A 23,477-nucleotide genomic window follows, 5' to 3' on the forward strand; every position below is an offset into this window, starting at 1 on the left:
TGATGAAGAGTCGGCCATTACCATGTTTAAAGAACTGCCTCCCAACACTCCTCGTCCTCCTATCGTTTCTCACTCGCTCCTCATTTTAGATCCTCGGGTCTGTGCGGCTTTCAGAGCCATGGGAGATGATGACGGAGGAGAGGCGTGGGAGTGGAAGAGAGCGAGAGAGAGAGAGAGGTAGATGAAGAGATTGGGATGTGGGATTAACCAGGCCGTGTGTCAGCTGGTGCCTGCGGGTGTGTTTTAGTCCCGTCCAGTAACACTGAACACGTTTACCCGCCTCGCAGACACCCGGGAGCAAAACTCGCTATCGATCTGTCAGACAGCTCAGCATGCCCAGCAGGCCAGGATGACATCACTAGACTGTTTATTCTGGACAGAGCAGTCACAAATACAAACATATATATATATATATATATTATATCAATAATCTTGTGTTTGTAAAGAGTAAATTAGGAGGAAAAATAGGCTCCAAAGATTCACCCATGTTTCCTAAAATGTCTTTTTTTGAGATATCTTGAAAACATACAAATAAAATCCACGAATATTTAAATTTCCCTGAATGCATTCAGTTTCATTCCTTCTCATTAATCGTTTATTCATTATGTTCCATGTTCTACTCAGCGGCCAGTAGCAGAGAGGCGTTTTTGTACATTCGGTTTCGGTTGCATTGCTGTCTGTCTCCGCTGCGTCTGCCTCTTTTCCACGTTCCTATGCTCAGGCATGTGCTGCAACAAAATCCACATCTAAGACAGCTAAAACTGTGCAAACACTTTTTGAGATACTTGTGCCTGATGGAGCCCAGTCCCCCCCCCCCCACCACCACCACCACATCGGCCCCCTGTCAGCCTGGATGAAAACATCAAAACTTTCTTGCTACAAAGCAAAAAGGTTCTTTTTCAGTCTGGTGCTGGGACGCCGTCGTCGGTGCGTGCTTGTCGACATCAAACAGTTGGCAGAGGCTTTGCCAACCAGCTGGTGCAGATGGCCGGACTCAAATGGGACATTCTAATGAGAAGCAGATAGTGCATCAGTAGTCTGGGCATGGTGGCAGTGCTCGGGAGACTACACAACACACACACACACAAACACAGACACACATGCATGCATCTCTCACTGGAGATATGCAAAGAGGAGCACATGCATGCTTTTACAGGGAAGTGGGAAAAAGAGGAGAGACTGTTGACAACTTGTTTACTTAACCCACCTTATTGACGTATCCCCACAAACATGCATATATATATAAACAGAATCATCCCATAAGCCAGTCAGGCAGCGTAGCATGTCTCGTTGAAAAAGCATAAGACTCGTATCAGTGCTGGGAGGCTGAAGATTCTCTCAAAGTAAGGTGAACAGGTTCCTCAGCTCCAGCCGACAGCGGCCTGTCACTGCCCCCTGCTGGGCGTGATGGGGAAACAATCAACCTGCCGTTATAGAGGAAACGTGCATGTTGTTTATGATGCCAATAATAGCTAGGGAATTAAAATAACTGAAATTAATATCATGTCATTGCTTGATGAGTGTAAAAAATGATGCTCTAATTTGAAATTGAAACCTTATGTTTGATTACTAAACTGATGTTCATCTTAATCTGACAGCCGTTCAAGGTCTGTTCATGTTGTTTGTTTATCTTTGTTTATATGTTTGTTCATCCTAATGTTCATGCAAGATGTATGATGACGCTGAAGCGTTGTAGAAGATAAACTAACAGACCTGTATCTGCCAGGGGGCGCAAGCTTTGGACAACACAACTGGATCTGCATTAAACGTTGTGTTGAGGTTGACAGTATTGACTCAGATATGAGAGGACTGTTGTTCCTCTAATTAAGGGTTTTACTACTATTTTACGTAATTTAATTTTTTATTTTTTATTTTTTTTAAGCACAGTTTTCAGTGGGACGACATTGATGCCAGGCTGAGGAGCCTTTTCTAACGTGAGAAAACTGTGATGATGATGATGATGATGATGATGGTTTATACTTACTATTCTATTCTACCGAGGCCAAACAAACATTTTTTTGTACAATTGTGGTCTGAAGGACAATAAAGTGAGTCCGGGTTAAGTTGTTTCCAACAAGTGGCCAGCAGAGGTCAGTGTTCAGCAGCGTATGTTCTCCAGAGCGCCAAAGCCGCTGCGCTGCAGGCTTCTGAGTGAAGAGAATCTAGAATATCTTATGTTGTGTTTCATGACTGGTGTCTTTTATATATATATATATATAAATGACAAAGTCCAGACTACCTGCTTGGTGATGCAAATAAAAAGTGCATAATTTCACACATTTATGGAACAATGTGTGTAATAGCCCCTCAGTGAGAACACAATGGGAACACACACTGCCTCTTAATGAAAGTTGGGACGAAGATGTTTAATAAATACACACCTCCTGTCATTGCAGCAGGCGATGGGTGATCCAATTTAAGATCGCACTTTTCACCGACTTTACAAAAGCAAATCCTGTAAATCTCCTGAAATTTTCCCCAATTTATGATAAATGTAAAGCAGCACAGGCCACTTTTCTTTCCACGTTTTGTTCTGCATTTATTCTGGGGTTCAGTTTTCCAGCTCGAGGACCAGAGAAGACCAGGAAGTCCTTAAACTGTTGTCTCCTTTACTTGCTGTCTCATCCTGTCCAAATAATCTCAACCCGCTTCCCAATCGCAAGATTATAATCTGATTATTTGTTCTCTTTGGAGGTGGAGGGTTGAATCCCATGCATGTGTTTATTGCCCTGATGGCTTCTCTGCATGGAGAGAGGGCTCTTCACGAACAGCCGCGGGGAGGTCCCCGTACCTGCAGGGGCCACAGCAGTGTCGCATGCGCCCGTGGATCGCATGCCGAAGCTGCGGCGGCGCTCAGAGGGTCGAGAGATGAATCCCAACGTGGGTTCGTCACGGATCACGACGAGCGATCATGAGAAGCGCCGTGAACTTTCTGCTCTGCTGTTTTTGCTGTGTTTGAAACGGTGAACTATTTTTCAGCATTTGGCTGAAGTCCCAAGAAAACTGCTGTCGCTCTGAGTACAGACCAGTACTACACAGTACAGTACAATGCAGTACAGTAGAACCTAATACAGTCCACTATCACACAGTACAGTCCAGTACAGTATCACACATTACAGTACAGTACAGTATAATGCAGTACAGTCTAGTATAATACAGTACAGTATCACACAGTACAGTACAATGCAGTATAGTATAATAAATTACTGTATCTTATAGTGCAGTGTCATACAGTACAGTACAATGAAGTATGGTATAATACAGTAGCATATATTATAGTACAGTACAGTACAATGCAGTATAGTATCATACAGTACAGTTCAGTATCATACATACAGTACAGTATCATACAGTAGTACTGTGTGTGTGTGTCTGTGTCTGTGTTTTTTCTTGCCTGGTTTTGTTCATGTGTTTATTTTGCTTTCTGGTTTGTATATTTTATCGTGATTTTGATTCTTAAATGTAAAATAAATAGTTTATGTATACGAAATATGTGGTAAAACACACATTTGATGTTTTTTATGTGGTTTCTGGTGCCCACCACATCTAAATAGCGTCAAATCAAATGTTCATTTTTAACTCGATTGTTATTCTGGGTTTGTCTGTGTGTGTGTTGAATTTGAAATTACAATGTTTCCGACGGCACTTTAAGGCATCACGGCGTGGAAACTTCTTTGGGAAGCCGAGAAAAGGATTCAGAGAAAAAGCCGAGGAGAACATTACATTTATGAGAATGTAATAAACTCCACCGAGGATTATTATTGTTAATTAATCTGAAGAGCAATCTGCTGATATTTGCTGCCTGTGTCTGAACTAAAGTCTGGATTGATAGCACTTTGATAATAAATCTTCCTCTCGGCATGCATGAATAGAGCCGTTGGACCATGGTTTTATGTATCTGGGGTATTTTGGAGACTTTGTTCAGTCGTCCTTCTAAAACGTTCCTTCTGTCTCTCTTCATGGTTATCATCCTTTGTTCTGTCTTCACAAGAGTTGGATTTATTGAATGTGCACCACCACGAAAACCAAATCGTGCCACAGCAATTTCATAGATGTCACTATGGGAGCAACGTTGGACGCAGATCATCTTTGTGGGGGGGGGGGCTGGGGCTGTAATTAGCAGGCGGTCACAGAACACGAGACTCTGGGCTGACCTGAGGCTTTTTTCTGAAACTGGCGGATGAAATCATGGAAATGTTTTTACGAGCGTGATCACAAGAATCCGTAGATGTTTACGGAGAGATTATTCCTTCCACACAGACTGTGGTCGGTGCCGTTTGTGTTCAGGAAAATGATGGATTCTCATGGAATCTGAGAAACCTCCCAGAAAAACACCTTTCAAATGAAAACACAAATATTTACAGTCATTTAGTACAGATATTTATACGATATGATATATCAAATACTAAGTTTCGACCTTTTAATGTTTGTTTATCGATTAGACATGTGTATGTGTAAAATCTGTAAATACACAACGTGTGTATTTCCTACAGATAAACCTGACAGTAAATAAATTGCTGCTCATTTTTTCTTTTGCGGCCTGGAGACTGCGGGATCACGCGAGTTCACTGCGGGTTGAAATCAGTCACAGTCTGTCCAACTTAAGTCAAGCAGACAGGGATGATGGGTTTTAGGAAACCATTCATTGCAGCAAACACACACTTTTCAAGCCCCATTGAAACACTGACCTGCTCAGATGATCTGAGGGCAAAGTATCTGTTGCAGTTACCTCACCGCACGCCGCCTCTTTTCGCCCTCCACTCATTTTTCATTCTTTCATGTGCCTCGACTTGGAAAAACAAACACAGAAATATGTGCTTAAAACTGTTGCAATTGACTTCTACGCTTTAAACCAAGACCAAAATGCACGAATCAGCAGATTAATTCCTCCAAATGTCAAAGCCATTCATGATTGAAACAACAACTACACTTAATAAAATAATACATTCAGAGTTAATGTGTCATCTCTCATATTTTATATTAAAATAAAGTGATAATAAAAAAATAGCTGTTTAATTTTCTTTCTGTTTTTCAAATAAGTAAAAACTTTTCTCTTATAGTTGCTGATTTGTGTTTGAAGCACAAGCTTTGAATGATAAGAAATGGTCTACTGGCCTTTCTGATAATCAATTATGCAATATTTTCCATTTTTCCCATTAATAGATCAGAACTTTAATCTTTTTCATGTTTTACACTCACGCCATGCTTATGAATCTAAACTGATTCATGTAAGATGTTTTATGCTTGTACTTTAGGTTTTCATCTGCAGCGCATGTGCTTGTGTGTGTGTGTGTGTGTGTGTGTGTGTGTGTGTGTGTGTGTGTGTGTGTGTGTGCGATCCTTCATCCCTTCCCACTGTTTAACCAAGGGCCCATCTGTCTCCTATGATGGCCGCCGCTTCACGGTGCCTCCGCCTGATTCATGGCCGCTGGACAGCCTCAGCTGCTTCCCGGCTTCCACCGCTTTACGTCACAAACCGCTCCAGAAATCACTCCGCATACCTCCCAGCTCCTGCTGCTCTCCCACCGGAGAGACGCTATATTTCTCTGAGTAGGTGGAATCCTTCAGAAAGCATTAGCCATCATTTCCATCTGCCTCTGTCCATCTGCATTATGACCCCCCCCCCCCCCCCCCCCTCTTGCACTGGGAGTACATTTTCCATAGCCATCTTTGTCTTCTTCTCCTCTCCATTCACTCTGTCACCAGTCTTACCTCAAACGCCACAAACCCTCTGTGCCACACCCTTATGGCAGGATGTGCATGTGAATTGCAACCGGCTGTCCTTTTCCTTTCTCTGCGTCTGCATCGGACTCTCGGACTTTCTTTGCCTTGTCATTTCAGCTTTCACACTCGCCGACATAACGCAGCCGCAAAAGTACAGGATTGCCCGTCTGTGCTCAGACAGATCGCGTTCACTGCGATCTGACTGTAAGGCAACCTGCGACCAAGACGAACTGGGTTCCGACACCAGCTTGGAGTGCAATGTGCAAAATAACATGCAGTGAACTGTTAAGATATGATTTGGAATGGGGTTTTTTTGCTGTATTTTCTTGGACTACATTTCCCAGATCAAAAAAGTCAAACTTGTGCTTTTCCTTTCATGTTTTCCCGATGCTGCACGCTTTACGTCAAGAACAAATAACTGGAGTTTAAATGCACATTTATATTCTCAAAATGTGTGTTTTGTGGTCTTATAAATGCAAATGATCAGCATTTAAAAACAAATGTAGGTTTCTTAGAGTTGTTTTTTTGTGTGTGTAGGACAATGTTAACTTTTTGACACACTTTGCACACTGAGTTGGATTAATAACATGTTCTCTGCTTCACTGCTTTCATTGGGTTAAAGCCATCCAGATGAGTTTGGAGAATATAAGGGAGGTCTGTTTTGTGTTTTTTGACTGGTATTTACTTCAAGCTGTCCCCAGACCCTAAAGCCATATTGTCATAGTTACATGACAGATACTTGCCAGCGGTACAGCAAATTGGTTGTAATGTCGTCGGGTAACCCCATCAGCGGTCTGATTTTCCCTGTTTTCCCAGGGTCGATACAAACCGATGTTAAACAGGAAATGGCCCAAATATCAAATACAGTGAAAACTTGAAGTGGCAGAGGTGGGAAGTTGAAATACTGTACGACACAAAAACGCAACAAACAAAGTTACTTCTCAAGTTTAAAATGTAGTTTGTTGGTACATAACGTGAAGGACTCTTTAAAGTAGAAGAGAATACATCCTGTCAGCATCTGTCTTAAACTTTTACAAAGCAGAAATGCAGAATATGTTTTTCTGCTGTCTCGGCCTGCAAGCAAAGCCATCTTTTTATGCACTGGCTTCATTTACAGGAATTTATGGCAGATAAGGAGCAAAGAACTAGCGAGCAACGTGAACCCGGATTTAATACTCCTCAGTATTTCACAATTATATGGAAGGATTTTAAATAATGTGATTATTGAACACATGGTATATAAAGAAAAATATTATTTGACACTGTTTGATGAAATCCAAATTAGTTATATATAGTATATATGTATATTAGTTATATATATGTATAACTTTGTCAATAGGAAATTGTTTGTTAGTGTATCTTATCTAATGATAGCGAACAGGAGCAGAAACCGATTTGTTCAGTTTGAAGTCTGGATGCTAGGCTAACTGCTGACCATAATTACAATGATCTCAGGTATTGATCTTCCTGCCTTGCTATTGGTGAATAAAAAATGTTTTTAAAAGATGTCAAACGATTCCTTTCAGTCTCCGAAATGCTTCCCGCGACAGGTTTGTGCTTCTATTTCGGTTCTTTCTGACGCCGCTGATCGTCATGACCGTTACTGTTCATGAACTCCAACCTACTCTTAAACATGAAAGTGCACCTAAGCAGCTATTTCCCTTTAATCTGAGTGAAAAGTCTTGATGTTGGATCCAGGAGGAGACAGAAGTAAATCCACATGAGCAGAGTCGTGTTGACAGATGTCTGTGTGCCGCTCCAAACGACTGTCAGCATAGATCAGAAAGACCCAAGCCCTGCCAGGAAGTCTCTGTCGACCCCTAATGTTTCCAGTGCTTTCCTGTTTGTGCTTGCAATCAATGATCAATAACATCACCCGATCATATTAGAATTGTTTGTGGCATGTTATTGTATCATGATATTAACATCGTTTCTCCGAAACCCAAAGCAGAGCAGCGCACAAGAGGCCCTGAAGGCATCACGACTATACCCGACAGTTTCGGTGCCTGAACACACAAAAGGAATGGGATTTGTGATTTTCTCTGGAACAGTGAGTGCCTGAAAGCAGCGCGCAGCTAAACGGCGGCTCAGAGCTCAGGCTGACGCCGTCACGTCACTTCGGTTCAGCTCGCCATCATTTCTTAGAAATTCCTGACTTCCTTCGTCCAGCATTTTTTCCCTCTGAGCTGAGTCACTGCCTGCCAGTTGTCTTTGTCCCCCCAGAGAGGCAGATCCTCACTGGGATCTCATGTTTTCAAGCTACGTCGCTCCCACTAACGCTTAAAAACACTGCTCATATTGTTGTCAGGAATGTTCCATCCTTTCGCTCTCGCTGGCGTCACGTTTTTGTTTATCGTGTGATCCCGTGACAGATGAAGCGAGTCAGTTGTAGGGTTGCTATTTGTTTTTTCCTCAACTCCACAGCTGCTCAACAGTCTCTTGGCTGGTGAAAATTACAGCACAAATCTGTCCTTTGAGTTTCAAATGCACCCCGTGTTGGTTTGTACATGGCTGCAACAAAAGGGTCCGGAGTGGCCTGTTGCATATTCAACAGTGGATGTGGTCAGTTTCAAGTTAGCAGCGTGCTATTCCAAAAGGTCACGAGATTTCAAGGTCATCATGAGCGTCTCAGTTGGTAGGCGATAACATTGCCAGAATGATAAGAGCCGGATCATTCATGCACAGTCTGATTCCCAGGATGTCCAATGCGTCCTTTTGGTGCGTCTCAAGCAGGCGCAGATGTTGCCCTCGTGTCTCAAAGTGAGAGCGACACAATCACAGCAACTTACACGAGATGACGTATTTTACAAAAAAAAAAAAAAAAGGCCCAAGCGAGGTTGAGTATCTGGTCACACACAACTCACCCTCCCCCCAAGAGACTGGAGTTTGAATTCTGTGTGAAAGAAAATATGCAGAACAGATCTTTTCCAAAATGCAGCCGCTGACGTTTTGCTGAAACGTAACCCAAGTTTAGTTTTTCGCGTTAAGGCTGTGTTGCTGATTTTCACACACACGCTCTTAACACAGCATCTCCGTCTGTGACTCCACTAGTTCACGTGAAATAAATCATTGATTCCCCACAGGAGGAATGTAGCAGAGAGGTGACGAATATTGTGGACATGGACGATATTCAGCATCAGAAAATAGGACGATAATGAAAAAAAACAATCCAAGTAGGCAGAGACAAAGTGAAAGCTGAGCATTTTTGCCATTATTAGACGTGAATCTTGTAAATGCAAAGTATATTCTGGCGTCACCTGAGTTAAACTGTGTTGATTGAGATTCAGAGTCCTGACAGTCAAACTGACAAACAAACAAAAGCATTAATGTGACAAATTGTGTGACATTAACACATTTTTCATTTGTGTCTCATCTGTTGGCTGCTCTCAGAAACACAATAACCCCCCCACCGTCTCTGCCGATGTGTTTTTCCGTCTGGGGGCCTAGAGGTTAAGTTGTCCCCAGCATGTGTTCAGGCTCAGGTCATCAGCAGCCAGGACCTGTGATGACAGAGTGTGTGAACACTGGGGAGTGTCAGGGGTTAAGTGTGTGTACAGGGGTAGTACTGGCGGGCTGGGGTACACAGGAGGCTGCCTGAAAACACTTCCTTCCACCTGGATGCCTCCTGTGCAGAAACAGCAGGGTGAATTGGATCTTTTATTGCCTGCAGCAAATGTGTTTTTGTTTTATGCGTCATAAATAGATGGTGATTTTTTTTTTGGTATTCATTTATTTCTTTATTTTACTCCTTGTTTCTGTTCATCTTTTGCTCGTACGAGGACAGCGTAAGATGTGGGGGGAATCCCAGTCACAGGGTGAACGTGCAAACGCCGTCCAGCTGGTCATCACATTCAGACTGAAATCCTTCTGTGCTGCCCTCTGAGTCAACTCCCAACAACTGTCGGATTATTATTCTGTGTTTTACTGTGTGCAATCAAACACACACAAAAAACCAGAGTGCACATGATGGAGGCAGGCTGGATGGAATTTCCTTCTCTCTCTCTCAAACACACACACATGCACACACGCAACGTGGTGAGAATGACAGAAGCAGCTGCCGCCATGATCTGGAGGTCGTGTAAGATCACAACACTAAAGAAAAAAACAAATTCTTTAACCCAGGGGGTTGTCTAAGATGTGAGTTACTGGATCACATGATTACGCAAGGCTATGAGTGTGTCCATCGATGTGTGCGTATGTGTGTGAGAGAGAGAGAGAGGGTGTGTGTGTGTGTGAGAGAGAGGGTGGGTGTGATTGTAGATTGTACACTGGAAAGGTTTTACTTTATCTATTTTGTTTCTTTCAGTCAGATGTCTACATGAGTGCAGTCGGGGCACATTTGTTATTCTACACAAGATTTTAAAAAATGGATGAGCACCTTGATTAAAAATAAATATATAATGCAGCTACAACCAACAATCCGCAACACATACGTGTGAACTGAGCTGAAACGCAAGTGAAGGATGTTAGAATTCAGACACTGATGAGTAATGAGGACAATGAGCCTTTAATGTTTGACCTTTAATGTTTGACCAAAGGGGAGTTGGCTTTTTGAAATGTGTCAGAAACTTGAATTTTTGAGGGAAAATCTGTAAAAATTAGTATTTTTTTAAAAAGCATTTTTGTTTAGACCAGAGAGGCCTGTTGATTCTGCCCGCTGGGTAAAGGGCTGACAATCTCTAAAGAAAATAGTAATTGTAGCAGCATGAATTGCCATTAGAATAGTTCCATTTAACTAGACTCTGGGGTGTATTAAAGAAATAATAAGCTTTTCAGTGCCGGGGAGCGTTCATTAATAAAAGTAATGTCTTCTCTGTAGAATTCTGCAGGTGTGATTTGTCTTCATCTTTAATGGTATACGGACTGATTAAGTAAGCAAACAGTGTGTGTGTGTGTGCGTGTGTGTGTGTAGGTGTGTGTGTGTGGCCTCATTGGCTGAATTGTTCAGGCTTAGAGCAAACAGAGCTGACCAGACTATGAGTGATCTATAAGGTTGTTATTGACTCAGACTGTATTTATAGGGTGCGGTCCCACTGTGTGAGCTGCACACAGCGCTGCCCCGCCGAGGCCTGCAAGCAGACACCATTAATCAGAAGAATGTTATAATTAGGCTTAATACCCTCAGGCTGCACGAGCACAGAGAAGCAACACTCTATGTGAAAACGAGCGTAATGTACGAGTGCATGCATCACACACACACACACACACACACACACACATATACATACAGAGTGGGCCCTGTGTATGCAAGCATGGCGGATGGGCCGCAGAGGGTTTTTCTTTTTTTTTTTTTTTTGTAGGGCTGGGTGTGCCGTTTGTCCAAAACGCTTTAAGGCTTGTTCTCCTCATCTGAGAAGTTGTTAAACAAAAGTCAGCTTGTTGCAGCAGCGGAGGGCAGCAGGGGTATTAATACACGCCAATGCAGATGTCTGAGCCATCCGTGAGAAAGCCTGTTGTGTTCAGTGTCAAATCAAATGTCTGCTGAGCCCCCAGCTGGCCAGACCTATTTTGGTTGGAGGGTTCACATGAGCCCCTTCAAAAGTACATGTTTGTTTCCAAGTGTATTTGTGTTCTTCTATAGCGTGAGACACAATCGCTCGCTTTCTTTTCCTCCATTCGTGGCAAAGAATATACACAAAGACCGCATTTAGTAATTACCACATAAGCTGCACAAAGGAAGCGTTCAACAGGAGTCGTTTTCAGAATTTTCGCTTTATTTTATTATAAATATTAGTGATGATGTGCTTGTACACACATGACACCATGCCATATCACGTTGTCCAATAATACCAAAAAAATATATATATATCAAAAGAACGAAAGGACTGGTTCATTCTGACACAGACAGACGTACGAACCGAAGGTGCTCCGTCGTCTCCGTCGTAAACTGTGGGGCGATGCGGCGACTCATGCCGACATGCAGTTGTGACAATAAATATGCCGGAATGCATTACAAACGTAATCAGTACATTTCCTGCCAATGCGACGTGGAAACAAAACAGGCCCTTAGAGACACAAAAAGAAATTGCAATTAAATTTGGCTTTGTCATTCCTCGTTTCTGTTTACGCTGGTATTTCCTTGATCCGTTCTTTCGTTGCGTCATTGACTGTGGTCCTTTCAGGAGTCCTTATTCCTGCATTATTAACAATTTGGACCCAGAAGCCTTCAAAGGCACATGCGTGCTGCTTTTCCAAGTACCCGAACCAGATTGAGAGTTTGAATCCAAAGTGTTTCGTAAGACTTTGGTGATGTTGACTCTAAGATACACGATATTGCACGTCTGGTCAGCTGGGAGCCTGGTTGTCTGTAGTGTAAACTCTCTCGGTTTCTCAAGTGTCTCTCGGTCGTGACTTGTGACCCGGTGGCTTTTTCTCACCAGGAGAAGATCTTTAAAGGTTTTTTTTTTTTTTTTTTTTAAACCCTGTGATCGATCTTGCCTATCACCCCTACCCCCCATTAAAACCACTTCTATACCACGCTCTCATCTGTCACTTTCCCTAAAGTCACCCCCTGACCTCCTCCGACTTGCTCTTTAAAACTACAAAAGGCCGGGATCCCTGCCTCACCGTCCGAAACATCAATGAGACACAAGGAGTAAGACAGAAAGGGGAGAGGAGAAAGAGGGAGAGACAGTGGGGGAGGAGGTAGCAGGAATGTTTGAATGAACTCTCTCTGCGGTGCAGCTGTGGCGTACATTAGAGTCTCTGATACTATAAAAAATGCACGGATCAGTTTGCTCACGTTTGTTTTTGTCTGTCTCTGGAATTTCTCTTCACATGTTGGATGCACTGATCTCAAATAAATGCAATAAAACCAACAAAGCCCTTTTCGTTTTTTTCCCCCTTTCAGTGAATACAAGTCGGGGATTAATTTGGAGATACATGGAATTTCATACGTATTCATGTGGCCCCGAGATATGTAAACGTGCCCCTTCGTGTCTCTGCTCAAGGGCCGGTATTCTGTGACGAGAGATTTGGGTTTTCCTTCCTCACAAAGACACCGTGGGCAGAGTCCCGAGGATGCTGTGACGCTGGAGTCTTCAGTGGAATGTCTGAGTGAACTGCGATACTGATGCTGCAGGTTTTACAGTCAACCAACAAGTTTTGGTCTGATATTCCACCGTGCGGTCCCTTCGATTCTGTCCACCTCTCTGGCAAGAGTGAATAATAATAATAACGGCCTTGAAGTACAGAACGCAGCTGGGTAAATTGTAACAAAAAAGTTTAATCCAGATATTAAAAATATTTCCGTCGTTATCCATCTGTGGAGTCCAAAGCGCATTCAGAGTCAGGTGATTTCAGGTCTCAGATAAGGAAGGGCACCTGTAAAAGAGGAAGAAACAGTTCGTTTACGACCAGTGAAAACAGCTTCTGGGGTGAAAAGATTATATACAAAATAAAAATGGCCACAATAAATGTTTTCAAGTCGCATCTCGCTAACATATGGCTATTATAAGCATAGCATGTGCTAACGGTGGTGTGGGGTGTGAGGTTAACAGAGGGAAAACAGAAGTATGAGGACGCCTCTAATAAGTACAAACGTGCACTCTGAATGAAATACGTGCAGTTACTGAATTATACTTATCGGTGCATTAATGTGACGCGTCTGGTCATAGTAGATATAATTTCAACCGCTTCACTGCTGATTATCTTAATTCAGAACAAGAGCATTGTTCAGTAGAGCACATAACTCCAGCAGTCTCCTTTGATTCAATCAGAAACAAACTCGTTGCCCCGTGACCATAATTTCATTTGTAAGAGTCAAACGTGAAATTCTGTTGGATCCAGACTTTTTACTACACTTGTGGAAACCAACTCCCTAAATGTGCCTGACTTTTCTACATCAGGGATCCGTTCATTATTCCCAGAGAAATTATAGGAGATGTCAAAGAAAAAAGGTAAAGACAGTAAAAAGAAAAATCCTTCTTCCATCCTTTCATAATCTGCTGTGTGATGTCAAATAATAGTGAAGATAGCATAGCATAAAACGCTACTTAAATATGTATACGTTCTTAAATTCCACTGCAGCTGCTAACATTATTCCGTGTTTTCGGTGGTGGGGGGGGGATTTGGAGAACTCCTCACAGCGAGGCCGCAGGTTGGATTTGAACCTGTGACCTTCTTGCTGTGAGGCAACTGCGCTTACCACCCCACCCCCCCCCCCAAAGGCTTCTCTACAACAGACATTACTTGCTGTACATGAACACAAACGAGTCTTTCGTGGTAGTTTCCATGAGGCGTGCCAGCGAGAGCTCCGTGCTCCGTGCTCCGCGCTCTGGTGTCGTCCACTAGCTGGAGACGCACGACTCAACACTGCTTCCCCAGCTGACCTCAGTCCGAGCACCTGTTTCTCATAGCCGCCCTGCCAGAGGCTATTAGGATCCATCCACCCCCAGAAAAGGACCTTTCCTCTGCAGCTCCAAACCCAACGGCACACCAGCTCTCCAGTCGCGCTGATTAATCACATCAAGATGGGCGGCCCCGTAACGCTGTGGAGGTGCATGCGAGTGTGTGTGTGTGTGTGTGTGTGTGTGTGTGTGCGTGTGCGCTGTCCTGGTGCGTTGTGCCACGTGCTAGAGGTTTGTCTGTGCCCTTCTAATTCCTTATTCTCTTAACTTGGAGATATTTGACCGATATATTTCATTAGACGTTTTCCCCTCTCGGATATTGAGTCAGATATTTACTTGATACCTGCCGCACGCCGTCGGGCCTGCTGGACCGTCGCCATGCGCTTTGAAGGGCACGGTTGTTTCGGGGGGGTTGCCAGAAGGTCAGTGGATGAACCTGATTGGTTAACCCCCTGCGGACCATAATTGGAAACGGCGGCCGCTGTAATCACGCTGTGACGGAGAACGCCGCCCGCCTTCCCAAGTTGGGGATTTGTTTGAAGTTGATTTTAACCCTTAAAATAAAAGTAATGCAAAGTGAAAAGACACTCGCACTGCTAGGACAGGCAGGCATTGTCAAGCGGCTCTCAGACACTCTGGCCTGATGGGAGTCGACTCGGCAGGGCGCCTCGCCGCAGATTTCAGCATCAGCACTGGGCTGTTCTCTGCATCAGTGGAATCAGATCCGCACAATTAACCCCAACACTTGAGAAGACGGCGTGATTGGACCCGGAAAAATGTTCGCTGCCTCGCAATACTTGCCCTTTTTTTCCTTCCGTGTGGTCAAACTGAGGAATTTGCGGTTGCGAGTTATGTGTCACAGAGAAATGGACTAGCAGAATCCTGATACACAGTATCAGCTGCCCTGGTTTAGATGTTTTTGTTCCAATTCTTCCAGAAGGAAATAATTGAAAGGCCACTGTGCAGCTTGGACGGGGAAGATTGGAAAGGTTGCTGATTTGCTTCGGGGTCGTAGATTCAAAAAATCAAAAAAGTGAAAACAAACCCGTGGCTTTGCGGTCGGTCAGATGTTCTCTAAGCTCTGAGACATGTAATTTCAAAAAATAATATTTACTTGATTTTGACAGATTTGTGGCAGTTTTCAAAACCAACTTATCGTCATTGTTACGGTTTGCAAAATGATTCCCGTCATTAAAAGCTGCGCTGATCATACTGGAATGGAGCTATACGACAGCGTTCGTTAGAAGTGCACGATCGCTGTCACGGCAGCGAGGGCTTTCCTCTCATTCTGCTCTTCGAGTTCTTTCACATGTTGGTTTGTAGCCCAGAAGCAGGGCGAGGTTGTTCTAGTCGGTTTTTTGCAGGAAGAAGTATTAAACTGCAGAAAAGCCCAGTGAGGCCGGTTGAATCCAAGTTTTTATTTGATCTCGGTCAGGAGCCCAAAATGTTCTGACTGCTAATCTGCTCTGACGGAGGTGCTTTAGCCGTGCACGATGCTCAGCGCTGATAGCATTCAAGATTTCATGGCAGGACAAGAAAAGTTTGTGACAGACTTTGTGGCATGGATAATACTGGAGCAGTACAAATACTACTACATCAGTACTTCTTTAGTGTTTATTTTAGTATATCTAGTATTTTTTTATTGTTACTTGTTCCTGTTATTCTTATTCTTATTTATTTATTATTTTTAAGGATTAAATCTGCTGTCAAAACGTACTTTTATTACATGTGCTGCTTAATTTGTATTTTTTTTGACATAAGGAAAGTTGAGAATAAAAAGGTGACCTCTATTGACCTTACTTTGCCCGTACTGGCCGTACTGGTAGGATGCCATGTGGTCGACGGTGTAGCCCGGTGAGCTGTAGGAGGGGGTGCAGTAGGACTGGGAGCTGGGGAGGGAGGGCAGAGCTGACATGGAGGGGACGCTGGTGAGGCCCTCCAGGCCCTTGATGTGATCCATGCGCTGGCTGCAACTGGCTGCCATGCCAGCCGGGGGCTCCAGGCCGCCCGTCAGGGGGGAGATGGCGTAGTCGCTCTGGGGCTGATGCGGCACGCCGCCCGGGTTCAGGAGACCCATCACCTGATTGGACAGAGATAAAGGCTCCGTCACTGGGATGTGGTGCAGAAATCACTTATTTGCTCATATAAAACGAAATTGTGAGAAACAAGCTCGGATTTATTTTCCGATGAAGAAATGAGGAATCAAAATGAAGAAGAACGTTCTTTCTTATATTGGATTTTCTAAAAAGGCTCTTTAATGCGTAAATCATCTCTGACTTTAGCTCACAAGCAAAATGTATCAATAGAGACAACGAGACAAATATACACACTCAGACACACACAGGAAATCCCCCTTGTTAGAGACATCAAAAGGCTCCCAGCGAGCCCATCCCAGACAGAGATAGCACCAGAAAGGAAGAATTAAGCAATTTGTCTCAGATACGCAGCTCCACTTATTCTCAAATTCCTTTTTTGACGCTGCTCCAACAACCTACGGGGGGGGGGGGGGATAAAAACTTATCTCTGAGAAAGATGTGCCAAAAAAGATAACACACAAAAAAGGCCTGTGTGAGTCCAGCGACGTTGGACCTGATTTGCAGTTTGAGAAATCTGTTTGCTCTTGATCTGGTCTTTGTTAGCGACCAGATAATCAAATTTGGTGGTAATATTCCTTGGTCGGCTAAAGACGGAAGAGAGCCGCGGGGCAAAGTGTTTCAACTGGTCTCAAAACAGACTCGATAGCGGCGACCCTTCCCTCCAGCACCGACTGGATTGACCTGTCCATCATCAAAGTGGTCCGTAAGCCGTTAATAAGAAATTGAGAAATATCTTTATCACTTAGGAAAAGTAACTCCCAGGGAACCTGCTACCTCTAAATGTATCGTATCCCACCTCCTCCTCCACAGAGCGAAAGGCCTCAAGGCTCCTCCTGCTGTCCTAATAAGAAGCAGGAACGTTGCTCTTTGGGTTCTCTCGGCCCTCTAAGTGACATATTATTCCACATCCACACACACACATGGTCCTGCTTAAATCATTTCCCAAGCAGGGGAGGTGAATGGAGGGAGTCCGTGATTTGGAGAGAGGAGTAGTGTTTCCTTCCATGCCCGGTAACATTTTTCTAAAGATTTAACCTGCCTTTGGATCCTTGCCTTGTGCCCACATGAAGCAGGGACACGTGTGCTTCAAACTGGTGCAGTGTGTTCCCCTGACGGTCAGGCTTGTGCTCTTGTTTTCGTGTTTTGAACCAAACGCTACCCATCGTCTCTCTCTCTTCTCCGCCTGTCCCTGCCTCATGACATCGCTGCTGGGCCAGCACATGGTCTTTCCTATCAGAAAGCTGCCGTTGCCTGCAGGGGCCTAAATCAGAGAGTCTAGGAAGGAAGAATGTCTGGGTGGAGGAAAACATCTGAGACGGGGCATTCCTGCCCTGCTGCATGAACGATATACAAATAATTTAAACCCCTTGCTTTCATATCAAGGAATGTCGAGGCAAATATTTTAAGAATGCAATCACAAGGAGCTTTGCTTGAGGCTTTAATATAGCACGGAGTGTGCAGAATTATCTGTGCACAGAGACAGAACCACGAGGATGCTCGGCGAGATGCATCCGTGTTCGTGTTTAATGCATGCGGCGTGTTTTAACGCATGTTTGGGAGGCTTGTCAAGTTTAAAATCACAAGAAACAAAGCGCAGAAGAATGAACTCTTAATGTCCGACACGCAACAAAAAATGGGCAAATATTGAAAAGCTATTTGAATTGGTGAAAAATAACTTTCTCCATGTTCCCACGTGTCGTTTTACGCGGTGATCAGTCTTTACATTTACATAGAAGGTTGAAACTTGCCGCTCAACCATGTCATGTAATATTTGTGTAGAAGATGTTGCAAAATCCTTAAGCGATCCTCAAAATGTCACGGAGTTGATCAATTATCAATATATATGTGTGCCGGTACGAGTGTCTTCACACCGCTGGGGCCTGTTCTCCGAGGATTCGGACTACGCCGAGCTGAAATCTCATTTTCTGCCTGTTAGAGTCTCTAACTCTGTCTCATCTGCTGTCCCCTCCGTCTAGGTGCAGAGACCTTGGGACTTCGTGCCTGGATAATTGTCTGTAATTGTCTTTTCACTTCTCATTTGTCACACGCTCAATTGTTCTCTGTCCATCCAGAGTTATCTCACTTTTCTCCTCCAGCGGCGGGCGACCCGTCGTCCAGAGACGCAGGGGAGTTTGACTTTGAACTGCGAGCAGTTTCAAAATTCATGCAACTAAACCAGAGACAAGGACAGTGGAGTTCCTGTCCCGTTGTGCAGCAACTCAAGACTAATATTACCTGCTTTATTTCCTTACAACAAATGATTGCTGTTCATCTTTAAATGAATGCATCTTTGAATTAGAGGCATTGAGAATTAATCTCACCTGTGGGGAGAGTCCGTTTCCAATGGTGGGGTTCATGTGATTGGCCGGTCCTCCTCCAAAGCTGTCCGAGTAGCCCGAGAAGGAGTGGCGTCCGGAGGCGAGGCAGTAGGGAGAGCCTCCTTCTCCTTGGCCTCCACCACCGGAGCCTTGGTGGCCTGAGGAGGGAGGGAGAGGCTGGGGCCGACGCACCGTGCTCAGGGGCTCTGGCACAAGCAAAGGGACCACAGAGAACGTTCAAACAGCTTCTAGAACTGTCAGATACCAGTCGATAAATGGTTACTATTTGATTGATAAATGCCAAAAGGAAGAGTGTATTACTCCTAAACTGCTGCATTAAGGAAATTAAATGATTGATCAAGTCATTAGCTTAATCTGTCATACGGTACCAAAAATAAAGGACTGACTGTGATGCAACAAAAGTAAGCACTAAATATGTATTTGTTTATTTTAAAGGCAAAATATCTTGTAATAAAATAAGGATAACATTTCAACAATTTCTACTTACAGTTTAAGTACAAACACACATTTTTTTTTTTATAATTGTTTTATCAAACCAAATAAAAAATTAAATATAAACCATATATAAAAATCACCATAAACAACGGTACTACAGGAAGTGGTTTGTCTCATCTCCTACCTTGTGCTATAGAGGGGGGGTAGGTGCTGTCGGAGAGCTGGTAGGGGGGGATGCTGGACATGGCTGAAGGTGGGAAACCCCCTGGGATCAGGTGATTAAAAGCCATCAGTTGATTGGCTCCCGCTTGCTTCCTCCACCTGGCCCGCCTGTTGCTGAACCAAACCTAGACGGACCATAATAACGACACTTAAAGTTCTGCTTCTCTGAGGCTAAACATCACCCTTTACACTGATCATCTCTGATTATTAGGAGACATTATTTTAAATAAACGGCACAAAAGAGCTGCAGCCTTTGACAGCAACAAGTGTAAGACATTATGTATTCCTGAAATAGTGAGAACACAGAGTAATCACATCACTCATCTCTATCGCAGAAGTGAAGCTGTGTGAAGCTGAAACGGACGGTGAGAGAAAAACAACGTGTGTGTGTGCGTGCGTGTGTGCGTGTGTGTGAGACATGCCGTGTCCATATGGACTGGGCTCGTGCTGGGCGTGCTTACACTTCCCATATGGAGCCTGTGGAGGAGAATTCCATATCAGAAATCAGAAAGCCAGATTGGGCTCCTGTGAGCGAGGATGAGAAGTGTGTGTTCGTGTGTGTGTGTGTGTGTGTCGTCAGCTGGTGTTTTCGGTCTGGCGTGAATGTGTGAACAACTCTCACTGCAGCCATCTTGAAAAGATTTTTAACTTCTGTCCAAAGATTTCACAGTTATGAAAATGTTATGAAATTGCCTGTTCTTGTTCTTCAGTTCATAAAACCGCTGCCATTCTGTACGAGGATGTGCAACATGTCTACCTGAACCCTGGCCTCGGTGAGTTTGGCCCTCTGAGCGAGTTCCTCCCTGGTGTAGATGTCGGGGTAATGGGTCCTCTCGAACGCCCTCTCCAGCTCCTCCAGCTGCTCCGACGTGAAGGTGGTCCGACTGCGCCGCTGCTTCCGTTTAAGAGGCAAGTCGGGTTCTGACTCCACGTCCGATCCCTCGTCCGAGTGGCTCGCTGTTGAAACATGCAGAAATAAAAGGACGCATTCAGGATGGGATTGTTTCATCCATATTATTTTATCAGGAGACAGGGGGCGTAAACTGCTCCTCAAATTATGAAAGTGTCTCCCTAATAGCCCCACCTCAACAAATGAAGCCTCAAGCGTCAGCACGGTGTCACACGTGATGGTGCTGCAGCTAGCATGGCACAGAGCGTGCTTACTTCTATTTTCACGTGATCACTCATATGGAGGAGCATTGTTCTTGTCTTCTCGCACATACACGCATCATCCCGTCCAGTTGTTCCTCAGGGTCATGTGGCCAAAGAGACTTCCATTCATAAAGTCTGAGCCGAAGGAATAATCCCACTGGACAAGATTTCCAGGACACCACAGGGGGGGCTAGTGGACTAAAAGCCACACAAAAGGCTAATGTGGATCCAGGGGCTATTCTTTGTGTGTGTGTGTGTGTGTGTGTGTGTAAGTGTGTGTCGGTGTGTGTGTGTAAATATATATATATATATATAGAAGGTTTTACATTTCCAAGACAAAAAATCTTGGTTTTTGAGTCGAGTGTAAGCTGGAAACAAAATAAAATAAATTGTCTTCACATCTATTGACTGATGATTAAGCGACGTGTCTTTGAGTCCTGATTGAAGCCCTTGATTTGTCTTCTGCCTGATTGAGCTGCATGGACGTTATGTGTCCTGACAGCTTTTGTGCTTTCACTTCTCATCTCTGTCTCGGATCACTATTAATACTATTGTGAACTATTTTTTTATAAGCCAGCAACTTGGTTTTCAACTCAACACTTCAAACGCTCCATCGGCTCCCTTCTAAGTTCGCCAAGGCCGATGCGCCCACTTTTTGTGTTACACTTAATTAATTCCCCCTCAGCATCGGGGGACGGGACGGGACGGGGGGGGACATTTTGTGTGCAACACTGTATTAGTTCCCCCTCAGAAGCGACAATAAAATACAAGCGGATCCAAATAGCTCGGGGCCTCTCCTCTCATGTGAAACGGATCCCCCCCCCCCCCCCCCCCCCTTGGTGATTTTCTCCTTGCAACACCGAAAGCAGTGGGAGTCAACTGAACAAGCATTAGGAGCAAATTGGTAAAGACACACTGAAGCGTGAGGGAGGCAATAAGTAAAATATTTTCAAAGGGCAAGCGAGAGAAACGGAGACATTGCCTAAAGCCTCTGCTGAATATAGAACAAGTCTCTTCACATCGTGACCAACTTTCCCCACTTTGAAGCCGACATTTCACGTGACTTGTCGGGGAAACGGGACTCGCGGAATTCAGGACGCAAAGCGAGGCGAGGCGCGCAAGTTTTTCTAACAGGATAGCTGAAAAACTAGAGATGGGGCCTTTTGTGGCCTCCCCCCTCGTGTTCCTCGCATGGAGGAGGGCCACTAGGAATGCTTTTCGCTCCCCCTCGACTTCGGCAGCGTGCACGTTCCTCAGCGTTTCACAGGGATTTGGCCCCTGGGAAAGCCGAAGCGCCCGAGAAAATCCTTAATCACTTTGGAATTACCTATCAGTTATGACTGCTACCGGGGGTTTCGAGAACTTTTCAAAAGAAGCGACAGAATGGCACCTCTGAAGTCCCGGGAATTTAGCCGCGATCCAATCCGGTTCTTTACAGAGGGCTCACGCGGGCTCAATTGTTTCACTGCCCTTGGTTGAATTGCTGCAGCGCTTGACGCTGAGATGGAACAAGATAAAACGGCTTGAGATCAAGCCAATAGCTGTTTGGAAACCTGCGAGGTAAAGATGCCGCGCCACTGCTGAACAGGTAGCAAGACACGCGGGTGGAAAAGCACGTTTGAACGAGTTTGGAGGGAATGTTCGTCACTTCAAACATTCACACGATCTTAATTCGCCCAAACAAACTTCTTGCAATTCAGCACGTCGCCCTCCTTAAACAAGCACCTCCTTCTCCTCCCTCTCCTGTCTTTCGTCCTCCCTCCTTCTCACCCTCTCTCGCAGCCCTCCCTTTGTCTCCCTTCTCTCCGTCGCTCTCCTTTTTCCACCCATATTTCTCTCTGTGACTCCTGGGTTCTTTGTTACTCCACAGAACTGAGGGCTTTGCCCGCGATTTCCACGCTCCATCTGTGGAATCCGTCATGGCTCCCTCGGCCCTTCACAGTGGAGGGCTGTCACCTGCCCCACGGGGGAGCTGGAGGGGGGGAATAAAGAGTCTCCGCAGAGGGCTTGGGGGGAGTTGGGAGGATGAGGGGCACAGCCAGGGGCATTCTAGACCCCCCCCCCCCCTCCCTAAAAAAACCCTTCCTCCAGAGGGAACTGTAAGAGCACCTGAGGGGCTGAGAAGGCCGGGGGAGAGGGGCAACAGGGGCTGTTGTTGCCCGTGTGAAATGTACCCATGGGGATCGTTTGTCTGGGCATCTGTGTTGGTTTTGTTGTTGTTGTTGTTGGTGGTGGAGACGTTGTTCATTCACGGTCCGGGGGCTTTCTTCAGAGTGCGGACGCCATCAGGGACGCAGCATTATCAGATATTCTTCTACTCACTTGAAGGTTTTGATTTTGAAAACAGTTACGTTTTACCAGATTGCTGTATCTGAGACAAAGTCAGACTTCAGAACAAAAGCGTGCGATTCACGGACACATCGGACCATAGGGTGTAAAATGGGGCGGGGGGGTTGATAGCTGATGAACTGTTTTCTTTTAAATATAAACTTTATTTTTTTATGAGAAATAACCTCCAACGTCAACCGCATGATTTTTCAGATTGTTTTCATGCAGTCCAAATTAAAGCGGCGGGTGATGAGGCCTCGTGCGGTGAAGCGCGGGCCGTGGAGAGCGCTTTGGTGGAAATCGTGCCAAGATGGAGGGCAGCCACCTCGTCAAACCCGAAGCTCATTACTCTCCATAGCTTGGCCCAGACACTGGCCAACACACACACACACACACACACACTTCTGAACTGCTATTTTACTGCTACAATAATCCAGCATGTCAGCTTAGAGGCTTCCTCCACTTCAGCATCAATTAACAAGCGTTTGCGTCTGTTCAAGCGCAAACTTTCTAAAATGGTTGTAATAAAACAACAATCAGCATCAGTCGATGCGTATTAAGAGGAGAAGATGGTGCGAGAGAGCGCTGAAGCCTTTCCCCTTCTCCCCGGATCTTTTCCAACCCATAAAGCTGTGGTTTCAGAGTGCCCTTTCTGCCGTCAGCACCCAGCCATCCTGAAGATCTGATCGCATCGATTTGGCACCGTCAAATAGTCCTGGCCAATCAAATTATCCACTCCAACCATCATAACGCTCCCTGCCAGACATATCTGTATCTTAAAACGCTGTATTTAGAGCCCCTGTAAACACTTGAATTCCCTCTGTATACTTCTG

General features: G+C 44.7%; 1 protein-coding gene across 1 annotated transcript; it reads right to left on the reverse strand.

The window, feature by feature from the left end:
* Positions 1 to 13,004: 13,004 nt before the first annotated feature.
* On the reverse strand, positions 13,005 to 22,237 carry LOC137901679 (paired box protein Pax-3-like). The gene is made up of 6 exons (XM_068745723.1): positions 22,087 to 22,237; positions 19,922 to 20,121; positions 19,127 to 19,289; positions 18,490 to 18,692; positions 15,873 to 16,152; positions 13,005 to 13,047 (listed from the first exon to the last, which is right to left on the reverse strand). Exons 1-6 carry the CDS (start codon positions 22,235 to 22,237, stop codon positions 13,013 to 13,015), a joined length of 1,032 nt encoding a protein of 343 aa, XP_068601824.1. The 3' UTR covers positions 13,005 to 13,012.
* Between the last annotated feature and the right edge of the window lie 1,240 nt (positions 22,238 to 23,477).

Source organism: Brachionichthys hirsutus, chromosome 11 (genome assembly GCF_040956055.1).
Source record: "Brachionichthys hirsutus isolate HB-005 chromosome 11, CSIRO-AGI_Bhir_v1, whole genome shotgun sequence".
Classification (NCBI taxonomy): domain Eukaryota; kingdom Metazoa; phylum Chordata; class Actinopteri; order Lophiiformes; family Brachionichthyidae; genus Brachionichthys; species Brachionichthys hirsutus.

Bases quoted from the DNA above. Each gene is read 5' to 3' on its own strand.
- LOC137901679 (XM_068745723.1), bottom strand. From the start codon at position 22,237: ATGACGGATTCCACAGATGGAGCGTGGAAATCGCGGGCAAAGCCCTCA. The intron at 19,290-19,921 runs GTAGACATGTTG...TGGTCCGTCTAG, and splicing joins TCACCGAGGCCAGGGTTCAG to GTTTGGTTCAGCAACAGGCG. The intron at 18,693-19,126 runs GTAGGAGATGAG...TGCTTGTGCCAG, and splicing joins CCCCCCCTCTATAGCACAAG to AGCCCCTGAGCACGGTGCGT.